This window comes from Pezoporus wallicus, unplaced genomic scaffold (genome assembly GCF_028554395.1).
Source record: "Pezoporus wallicus isolate ANWC-B61680 ecotype Strahan unplaced genomic scaffold, APGP_CSIRO_Pwel_v1 contig_10399, whole genome shotgun sequence".
NCBI classification, from domain to species: domain Eukaryota; kingdom Metazoa; phylum Chordata; class Aves; order Psittaciformes; family Psittacidae; genus Pezoporus; species Pezoporus wallicus.
The window spans coordinates 1-11592 of NW_026642875.1; the positions used below are offsets into that span (position 1 = coordinate 1).

General features: G+C 53.5%; 1 protein-coding gene across 1 annotated transcript; it reads right to left on the reverse strand.

The window, feature by feature from the left end:
* Nucleotides 1-2123: 2123 nt before the first annotated feature.
* LOC130611841 (AP-4 complex subunit mu-1-like) lies at nt 2124-10487 on the reverse strand. Its single transcript, XM_057433027.1, has 5 exons — nt 10272-10487; nt 9289-9395; nt 4373-4469; nt 3216-3322; nt 2124-2133 (listed from the first exon to the last, which is right to left on the reverse strand). Exons 1-5 carry the CDS (start codon nt 10485-10487, stop codon nt 2124-2126), a joined length of 537 nt encoding a protein of 178 aa, XP_057289010.1.
* Between the last annotated feature and the right edge of the window lie 1105 nt (nt 10488-11592).

Consider the following 11592-nt stretch of genomic DNA (forward strand, 5'->3'; position numbering starts at 1 on the left):
TGGGGACAATGGGGACAATGGGGACAATGGGGACAATGGGGACAATGGGGACAATGGGGACAATGGGGACAATGGGGACAATGGGGACAATGGGGAACAATGGGGACAATGGGGACAATGGGGACAATGGGGACAATGGGGACAATGGGGACAATGGGGACAATGGGAACAATGGGGACAATGGGGACAATGGGGACAATGGGGACAATGGGAATGGAATGGGGACAACGGGAACAATGGGAACAATGGGAACAATGGGAATGGAATGGGAACAACGGGAACAATGGGAACAATGGGAACAACAGGAACAACGGGGATGGGAGCAACGGGAACAACGGGAATGGAACGGGAACCATGGGAACAATGGGAACGGGAACAACAGGAACGGGAATGGGAACAACGGGAACGGGAACAACAGGAACGGGAATGGGAGGGGAACAGGAACAACGGGAACAACGGGAATGGAACGGGAACAACAGGAACAACGGGAACGGGAACAATGGGAACGGGAATGGGAACAACGGGAATGGGAACAACGGGAACAACGGGAATGGGAATGGGAGCAACGGGAGCAACGGGAACAATGGGAACAATGGGAACAACGGGAACGGGAACAATGGGAGCAACGGGAACAGGAACAACGGGAACAGGAACAACGGGAACAACGGGAACAACGGGGATGGGAACAACTGGAACAACGGGAACAACAGGAACGGGAATGGGAGGGGAACGGGAACAACGGGAACAACGGGAACGGAACGGGAACAACGGGAACAATGGGAACAATGGGAACGGGAACAGCAGGAACAACGGGAATGGGAACGGGAGCAATGGGAATGGAACGGGAACAATGGGAACAACGGGAATGGAACGGGAACAATGGGAACAACGGGAACAACGAGAATGGGAACAACAGTAATGGAACGGGAACAACGGGAACGGGAACAACAGGAATGGAACAGGAACAACGGGAATGGGAACAACGGGAATGGAACGGGAACAATGGGAATGGGAACAACGGGAACAACGGGAACGGAACAGGAACAATGGGAACAACGGGAATGGAACGGGAACAATGGGAATGGGAACAACGGGAACAACGGGAACGGAACAGGAACAATGGGAACAACGGGAATGGAACGGGAACAATGGGAATGGGAACAACGGGAACAACGAGAACGGGAACAACGGGAACAACGGGAACAACGGGAACGGGAATAATGGGAACAACGGGAACAGGAACAACGGGAACAACGGGAACAACGGGACCAGGAATGGGAGGGGAACGGGAATGCGGATGGGGATGGGAACGGGAGTGGGGACGGGAATGGGAACGGGAATGGGAACGGGAATGGGGATGGGATTGGGAGGCATGGGGTGCACTGGGATGCACTGGGGGATGCTGGGAAAGGACTGGGATATACTGGGATGTACTGGGGGGTAATTGGGATGCATTGGGATGCACTGGGATGCACTGGGGGGTAATTGGGATGCACTGGGATGCACTGGGGGGTAATTGGGATGCACTGGGATGCACTGGGGGGTAATTGGGATGCACTGGGATGCACTGGGGTGCACTGGGGGGTAATTGGGGTGCATTGGGATGCACTGGGATGCACTGGGGGGTAATTGGGATGCATTGGGATGCACTGGGATGCACTGGGGGGTAATTGGGATGCATTGGGATGCACTAGGATGCACTGGGAGGTAATTGGGATGCACTGGGATGCATTGGGATGCACTGGGGGGTAATTGGGATGCATTGGGATGCACTGGGATGCACTGGGGGGTAATTGGGGTGCATTGGGATGCATTGGGGTGCACTGGGGGGTAATTGGGATGCATTGGGATGCACTGGGGGGTAATTGGGATGCATTGGGATGCACTGGGATGCACTGGGGGGTAATTGGGATGCATTGGGGTGCACTGGGATGCACTGGGGGGGTAATTGGGATGCACTGGGATGCACTGGGGGGTAATTGGGATGCACTGGGATGCACTGGGGGGTAATTGGGATGCATTGGGGTGCACTGGGGGGTAATTGGGATGCATTGGGATGCACTGGGGGGTAATTGGGATGCACTGGGATGCACTGGGGGGTAATTGGGATGCATTGGGATGCACTAGGATGCACTGGGAGGTAATTGGGATGCACTGGGATGCACTGGGGTGCACTGGGGGGTAATTGGGGTGCATTGGGATGCACTGGGGTGCACTGGGGGGTAATTGGGGTGCATTGGGATGCACTGGGATGCACTGGGGGGTAATTGGGGTGCATTGGGATGCACTGGGATGCACTGGGGGGTAATTGGGATGCACTGGGATGCACTGGGGGGTAATTGGGGTGCATTGGGGTGCACTGGGGGGTAATTGGGATGCATTGGGGTGCACTGGGATGCACTGGGGGGTAATTGGGATGCACTGGGATGCACTGGGGGGTAATTGGGAATTGGGGTGCATTGGGATGCACTGGGGTGCACTGGGGGGTAATTGGGATCCATTGGGGTGCATTGGGATGCACTGGGGTGCACTGGGGGTAATTGGGATGCATTGGGATGCACTGGGGGGTAATTGGGATGCACTGGGATGCACTGGGGGGTAATTGGGAAGCAGTGCGATGCACTGGGATGCACTGGGATGCACTGGGGGGTAATTGGGATGCACTGGGATGCACTGGGGGGTAATTGGGATGCACTGGGATGCACTGGGGGGTAATTGGGATGCATTGGGGTGCATTGGGATGCACTGGGGTGCACTGGGGGGTAATTGGGATGCATTGGGGTGCAGTGGGATGCACTGGGGTGCACTGGGGGGTAATTGGGATGCATTGGGATGCACTGGGGGGTAATTGGGATGCATTGGGGTGCACTGGGGGGTAATTGGGATGCATTGGGATGCACTGGGGGGTAATTGGGATGCACTGGGATGCACTGGGGGGTAATTGGGATGCACTGGGATGCACTGGGGGGTAATTGGGATGCATTGGGGTGCATTGGGATGCACTGGGATGCACTGGGGGGTAATTGGGATGCACTGGGATGCACTGGGATGCACTGGGGGGTAATTGGGATGCATTGGGATGCATTGGGATGCACTGGGATGCACTGGGATGCACTGGGGGGTAATTGGGATGCACTGGGATGCACTGGGGGGTAATTGGGATGCATTGGGATGCACTGGGATGCACTGGGAGCCCCCCCCGTGCCCTCACCAGCCCAATGGAGCCCAGGTCCAGGAGGCTGAAGGGGGGGGAGCTCACGGGGGGGCTCTGGGTGAGGCTGCGCAGCACCTCTGGGGCCGTGCTCTGGATGTACCCATAGTCCTTTGGGGGGGGGGGGGTCACCCCAAAGAGGGGCCCCCAGCACCCCCCATAGGGGAACATGGAGCCAACCCCCCCAAACCCCCGTTAAACGCCCCCAAACCCCTTTAAACGCCCCCAAATCCCCTTTAAACGCCCCCAAACCCCTTTAAACGCCCCCAAACCCCCTTTAAACCCCCCCAAACCCCTTTAAACCCCCCCAAACCCCCTCTCAAGCCCCCCAACCCCATTCAAACCCCCCCAACTCCTCCATCCTCCCTCAACCCCCTTTAAACGCCCCCAAACCCCCTTTAAACGCCCCCAAACCCCTTTAAACCCCCCCAAACCCCTTTAAACACACCCAAATCCCCTTTAAACGCCCCAAACCCCCTTTAAACGCCCCCAAACCCCCTTTAAACGCCCCCAAACCCCCTTTAAACGCCCCCAAACCCCTTTAAACCCCCCCAAACCCCTTTAAACGCCCCCAAACCCCTTTAAACCCCCCCAAACCCCCTTTAAACGCCCCAAACCCCCTTTAAACTCCCCCAAACCCCCTTTAAACGCCCCCAAACGCCTTTAAACGCCCCCAAACCCCTTTAAACGCCCCCCAAACCCCTTTAAACGCCCCCAAACCCCTTTAAACGCCCCCAAACCCCCTTTAAACGCCCCCAATCCCATTTAAACGCCCCCAAACCCCTTTAAACGCCCCCAAACCCCTTTAAACCCCCCCCACCCCCCTTTAAACCCCCCCCCTCAAACCCCCTTTAAACGCCCCCAAACCCCTTTAAACGCCCCCAAACCCCTTTAAACGCCCCAAAACCCCTTTAAATCCCCCCAAACCCCCTTTAAACACCCCCAAACCCCCTTTAAACCCCCCCAAACCCCTTTAAACGCCCCCCAAACGCCCCCAAACCCCCTTTAAACGCCCCCAAACGCCTTTAAACGCCTTTAAACGCCCCCAAACCCCTTTAAACGCCCCCCAAACGCCCCCAAACGCCGTTGAAACGCCCCAAACCCCCTTTTAAACGCCCTCAAACGCCGTTGAAACGCCCCCAGCCGTTTAAACGCCCCCACCAGCATCTCCTCCAGCAGCTCGGACACCAACGCGAAGTTCCCCCCCACGTTCTTCTCGCTCAGGGGCCCGCAGAAGTCCCTCAGCAGCGCCACCAACCTGCGAGGGGTGGAAATGGGGCCAAAACGACCCAAAACGGGCTCAAAATGGGCAAAAATGGGTCAAAAATGACCCAAAATGGGTCAAAAAGGACCGAAAATGGGCCAAAATGGGTCAAAAATGACCCAAAATGACCCAAAATGGGTCAAAAATGACCCAAAATGGGCACAAAATGACCAAAAATGACCCAAAATGGGCTCAAAATGGGCCAAAATGGGTCAAAAATGACCCAAAATGGGCCAAAATGACCAAAAATGACCAAAAATGGGCTCAAAATGGGCCAAAATGGGTCAAAAATGACCCAAAATGGGCTCAAAATGGGCCAAAATGACCAAAAATGACCCAAAATGGGCTCAAAATGGGCCAAAATGACCAAAAATGACCCAAAATGGGCTCAAAATGGGCCAAAATGACCAAAAATGACCCAAAATGGGCACAAATGACCCAAAATGGGCTCCAAATGACTCAAAATGACTCCAAATGACACGAAATGGGTCGTAATGACCCAAAATAGGGCCAAAATGGGTCAAAAATGACCCAAAATGACCCAAAATGGGTCTAAATGACCAAAAATCACCCAAAATGGGCCAAAATGACCAAAAATGACCAAAAATGGGCACAAAATGACACAAAATGGGCTCCAAATGACTCAAAATGACTCCAAATGACACGAAATGGGTCGTAATGACCCAAAATGGGCCAAAATGGGTCAAAAATGACCCAAAATGAGCTCAAAATGACCCAAAATGGGCTCAAAATGGGTCAAAAATTACCCAAAATGGGCTCAAAATGACCCAAAATGGGCACATAATGGGCCAAAATGGGTCAAAACGGGTCTAAAATGAACCAAAATGGGCTCAAAATGATTCAAAATGCGCCGAAAATGGCCCCAAATGACTCGAAATGGGCACAAAATGACCCAAAATGGGCACAAAATGACCAGAAATGAGACAGAATGGGTCAATAATGAACCAAAAATGAGCCCAAAATGACCAAAAATGACCCAAAATGGGCACAAAATGACCCAAAATGGGCTCCAAATGACTCAAAATGACTCCAAATGACACGAAATGGGTCGTAATGACCCAAAATGGGCCAAAATGAGCCCAAAATGACCAAAAATGACCCAAAATGGGCACAAAATGACCCAAAATGGGCTCCAAATGACTCAAAATGACTCCAAATGACACGAAATGGGTCGTAATGACCCAAAATGGGCCAAAATGACCAAAAATGACCCAAAATGGGCCAAAATGGGTCAAAAATGACCCAAAATGGGCTCAAAATGTCTCAAAATGCGCCGAAAATGACCCCAAATGACTCGGAATGGGCACAAAATGACCCAAAATGGGCACAAAATGACCAAAAATGAGACAAAATGGGTCAAAAATGACACAAAATGGGCACAAAATGACAGAAAATGGGCCCAAATGACCCAAAATGGGTCAAAAATGACCCAAAATGGGCTCCAAATGACTCAAAATGACTCCAAATGACACGAAATGGGTCGTAATGACCCAAAATGGGCCAAAATGGGTCAAAAAGGACCCAAAATGACTCCAAATGCGCCAAAAATGAACCCAAATGACTCGAAATGGACACAAAATGGGCACAAAATGACCAAAAATGAGCCGAAATGGGTCAAAAATGAACCAAAATGAGCCCAAAATGACCAAAAATGACGCAAAATGGGCTCAAAATGACCCAAAATGGGCCCAAATGACCCAAAATGGTTCAAAAATGGGCCCAAAATGACCCCAAATGACTCGAAATGGGCCGTAATGACCCCAAATGACCCAAATTGGGTCAAAAATGACCCAAAATGTGCTCAAAATGACCCAAAATGGGCTCCAAATGACTCAAAATGCGCCGAAAATGACCCCAAATGACACGAAATGAGCCGTAATGACCCAAAAAGGGCCAAAATGGGTCAAAAATGACCCAATATGGGCACAAAATGACAAAAAAATGAGCCAAAATGGGTCGAAAATGAACCAAAATGGGCACAAAATGACCAAAAATGAGCCAAAATGCGTCAAAAATGACCCAAAATGGGCTCAAAATGACAAAAATTACCCTAAAATGGGCCCAAATGACCCAAAATGACCCTAAATGGCCCCGAAATGACCCGAAATGGGCCAAAATGGGTCAAAAATGACCCAAAAAGGGCACAAAATGACCCAAAATGGGCTCAAAATGACTCAAAATGCGCCGAAAATGACCCCGAATGACTCGAAATGAGCCGTAATGACCCGAAATGGGCCAAAATGGGTCAAAAATTACCCAAAATGTGCTCAAAATGACCAAAAATGACCCAAAATGGGCTCAAAATGACCCAAAATGGGCACAAATACCCCAAATGACTCGAAATGGGCACAAAATGACCCAAAATGGGCCAAAAATGACCAAAAAAGACCCAAAATGGGTCAAAAATGACCCAAAATGGGCACAAAATGACCAAAAATGAGCCAAAATGGGTCAAAAATGAACCAAAATGGGCCAAAATTGGTCAAAAATGAACCAAAAAGGGCCCAAAATGGCCGAAAATACACAAAACCAGCTCTAAAATGGCCCAAAATGACCCAAAATGGGTTCAAAATGGCCCCAAATGGGTCCAGAATGACCCAAAATAGGTCCAAAATGACCCAAAATGAGCTCCAAATGACCCAAAACGGGCTCAAAATGACCCAAAATGGGCCCAAAATACACAAAACCAGCTCTAAAACTGCCCAAAATGGCCAAAATTGGCCCAGAATGATCCAAAATAACCCCAAATGACCCAAAACGAGCCCAAAAGGCAACAGAATGGCCCCAAAATGACCTAAAATACACAAAAACACCCCCAAAATGTCCCACAAACACCCCAAAATATCCCAAAACGCCCCCAAAGATCCAAAACACCCCAAAACCACCCCAAAAAGGCCCGCCAAAACCCCCAAACGCCCGCTAAAACCGCCCCCAAAACCACACCAAAATGCCCCAAAAACGCCCCAAAACGCCCCGAATCGCCCCCTAAAAAGCCCCCCAAAAAAGCCCAAACCCCCCCAAACTGCCCCAAAAACGCCCCCCAAAATCGCCCCTTAAAACGCCCAACAAACCCCCTAAAAACGCCCCCAAACCACCCCAAAAACGCCCCCAAACCACCCTAAAAACGCCCTAAAAATGCCCCAAAAACGCCCCCCAAAATCGCCCCTTAAAACGCCCCACAAACACCCTAAAAACGCCCCCAAACCACCCCAAAAACACCCTCCAAAAGCCCCAAACCGCCCCAAAAAACCCAAACCTCCCCAAACGCCCCCAAAGTGCCCCAAACCCCCCCCAAAATCGCCCCTAAAATGCCCCAAAACACCCTAAAAACGCCCCAAAAATGTCCCAAAACGTCCCCCAAAATCACCCCTAAAAACGCCCCAAAAATGTCCCAAAACGTCCCCCAAAATCTCCACTTAAAACACCTATAAAATGCCCCAAAAGACCCTAAAAAAGCCCCCAAAACACCCTAAAAACGCCCCAAAAATGTCCCAAAACGTCCCCCAAAATCGCCCCCCAAAATCACCCCTTAAAACGCCCCTAAAATGCCCCACAAAAACCCCCAAAACGCCCCCAAACCCCCCCAAAATCGCCCCTTAAAACACCCCCTAAAATGCTCCAAACTGCCCCAAAACCGCCCTCCAAACGCCCCAAAACGCCCCAAAAAAAACCCAACCCCCCCCCAAACGCCCCCAAAGTGCCCCCCCCCCCCCCCCCCCCCCAAAATCGCCCCTAAAATGCCCCAAAACACCCTAAAAACGCCCCAAAAATGTCCCAAAACGTCCCCCAAAATCACCCCTTAAAACGCCCCATAAAATGCCCCACAAACACCCCAAAACGCCCCAAAACCACCCCAAAACGCCCCCAAAGTGCCCCAAAAACGCCCCCCAAAATCGCCCCTTAAAACACCCCTAAAATGCCCCCAAAACACCCCAAAAAGCCCCCAAAAAAACTAAAAACGCCCCAAAAATGTCCCAAAATCGCCCCCAAAATCACCCCCAAATCGCCCCTAAAATGCCCCACAAAAACCCCAAAAACGCCCCCAAACCCCCCAAAATCGCCCCTTAAAACGCCCCTAAAATGCCCCAAAACACCCTAAAAACGCCTCCAAACACCCCAAAACGCCCCTAAAAAAAAGCCCAACCCCCCCAAACTGCCCCAAAAGCGCCCCCCAAAATCGCCCCTTAAAACTCCCCTAAAATGCCCCACAAACACCCCAAAAACGCCCCAAAACGCCCCTAAAACGCCCCCCAAAATCGCCCATTAAAACGCCCCTAAAATGCCCCAAAACACCCCAAAAATGCCCCAAAACGTCCCCCTAAAACACCTATAAAATGCTACAAAACACCCTAAAAACGCCCCCAAAACACCCCAAAAACGCTCTCCAAATGCCCCAAAATGCCCCAAAAAAGCTCAAACCTCCCCAAACTCCCCCAAAGTGCCCCAAAAACGCCCCCCAAAATCGCCCCTTAAAACACCCCTAAAATGCCCCAAAACACCCTAAAACACCCCAAAAACGCCTCCAAAACACCCTAAAAACGCCCCAAAAATGTCCCAAAACATCCCCCAAAATCGCCCCCCAAAATCACCCCTTAAACGCCCCACAAAAACCCCAAAAACGCCCCCAAACCCCCCCCAAAATCGCCCCATAAAACACCCCCTAAAATGCCCCAAACCACCCAAAACCGCCCTCCAAACGCCCCAAAACGCCCCAAAAAAACCCAACCCCCCCCAAACGCCCCCAAAGTGCCCCCCAACCCCCCCAACCCCCCCAAATTCGCCCCCTTGGCACCTATTGAGGAACTCAACGAGGGTGAACGGCGACGCCTCCGCCGCCGCGGTGGCCACGAAGTAGAGCCCCGAGTGGCGCACGTGGACAAAGTGGAGCCCCCCAAGGGCCTGGGGGGGCAATGGGGGGCAATGGGGGGCAATGGAGATCAATGGGGGGCAATGGGGGGCAATGGGGGTCAACGGCGGTCAATGGGGGCCAATGGGGGGCAATGGGGGGCAATGGCGGTCAATGGGGGGCAATGGGGGCCAATGGGGGGCAATGGGGGGCAATGGGGGGCAATGGGAGTCAATGGGGGTCAATGGAGATCAATGGGGGGCAATGGGGGGCAATGGGGGTCAATGGAGTCAATGGGGGGCAATGGGGGGCAATGGGAGTCAATGGGGGTCAATGGAGATCAATGGGGGGCAATGGGGATCAATGGGGGCAATGGGGGCAATGGTAGTCAACGGCGGTCAATGGGGGTCAATGGGGTCAATGGCGGTCAATGGGGGTCAATGGGGGTCAATGGGGGGCAATGGGAGTCAATGGGGCTCAATGGGGATCAATGGGGGGCAATGGCGGTCAATGGGCAGCAATGGGGGTCTAATGGGGGGCAATGGGGGCCAATGGGGTCAATGGGGGGCAATGGGGGTCAATGGGGGGCAATGGGGGTCAATGGGGGGCAACGGGGGGCAATGGGGGCCAATGGGGATCAATGGGCAGCAACGGGAGTCAATGGGGGTCAATGGGGGTCAACGGCAGTCAACGGGGGTCAATGGGGATCAATGGGTGTCAATGGGGGTCAACGGCGGTCAATGGGGCTCAATGGGGTTCAATGGGGCTCAATGGGGCTCAATGGGGCTCAACGGAAGTCAATACCGACACCACCTCCATGTGGCCACGAAGGCGACCAGCACCCTGGGACCATTGAAATCAATGGGACCCCCATTGCCCCATAGCGCCCCATAGCGCCCCATAGCGCCCCCCATAGCCCCCCACGGTACCATGAAGACCGGGGCTTGGTCCCCCGGCAGCGCGGTGACGCCGCGGTAGAAGAGCTCGGCCACGTCGGTCCCGGGCTCCGAGGGCTCCCCACGGACTATGGGGTGCAGGGGGGGGAGGTTGGGGGTCAAGGAGAAATAGGGGGGGTGGGGGGCACAAGGGGGACCCCATAATGGGGGGGGGAGGAGAGCATATATGGGGCACAATGGGGGGGGCATCCTTATATGGGGGGACCCCATAATGGGGGGGGGAGGAGAGCATATATGGGGCACAATGGGGGGGGCATCCTTATATGGGGGGACCCCATAATGGGGGGGGGGAAGAGGATATATGGGGCACAATGGGGGGACATCCCTATATGGGGGCACATGGGGGCACCCCATAATGGGGGGGGGAAGAGGATATATGGGGCACAATGGGGGGGCATCCCTATATGGGGGCACATGGGGGGACCCCATAATGGGGGGGGGGGGAAGAGGATATATGGGGCACAATGGGGGGACATCCCTATATGGGGGCACATGGGGGGACCCCATAATGGGGGGGGGAAGAGGATATATGGGGCACAATGGGGGGACATCCCTATATGGGGGCACATGGGGGGACCCCATAATGGGGGGGGGGAAGAGGATATATGGGGCACAATGTGGGTCATCCCTATATGGGGGCACATGGGGGGACCCCATAATGGGGGGGGGAAGAGGATATATGGGGCACAATGTGGGTCATCCCTATATGGGGGCACATGGGGGGACCCCATAATGGGGGGGGGGGAAGAGGATATATGGGGCACAATGGGGGGGACATCCCTATATGGGGGCACATGGGGGGACCCCATAATGGGGGGGGGGAAGAGGATATATGGGGCACAATGGGGGGGGCATCCCTATATGGGGGCACAAGGGGGACCCCATAATGGGGGGGGGAAGAGGATATATGGGGCACAATGGGGGGGACATCCCTATATGGGGGCACATGGGGGCACCCCATAATGGGGGGGGAAGAGGATATATGGGGCACAATGGGGGGCAGCATCCTTATATGGGGGCACAAGGGGGGGGACACCCCCTTATAAGGTCATAATGGGTGAATGCCCCCCATATAGGGTTATAATGGGGGGAACCCCCCCATATAGGGTCACAATAGGGGTGTCCTTCCCCATATAGGGTTATAATAGGGGTCTCCCCCCATATAGGGCCATAATGGGGTGAACCCCCCCATATAGGGCCATAATAGGGGTGAACCCCCCCATATAGGGCCATAATAGGGGTGTCCCCCCCATAGGGTTATAATAGGGGTCTCCCCCCACATAGGGCCATAATA

Bases quoted from the DNA above. Each gene is read 5' to 3' on its own strand.
- LOC130611841 (XM_057433027.1), bottom strand. From the start codon at position 10,487: ATGCCCCCCCCATTGTGCCCCATATATGCTCTCCTCCCCCCCCCATTA. The intron at 4,470-9,288 runs GTGCCAAGGGGG...CACCCCTCGCAG, and splicing joins CTCGTTGAGTTCCTCAATAG to GTTGGTGGCGCTGCTGAGGG. The intron at 3,323-4,372 runs GTGGGGGCGTTT...CCCCCCCCAAAG, and splicing joins AGCTGCTGGAGGAGATGCTG to GACTATGGGTACATCCAGAG.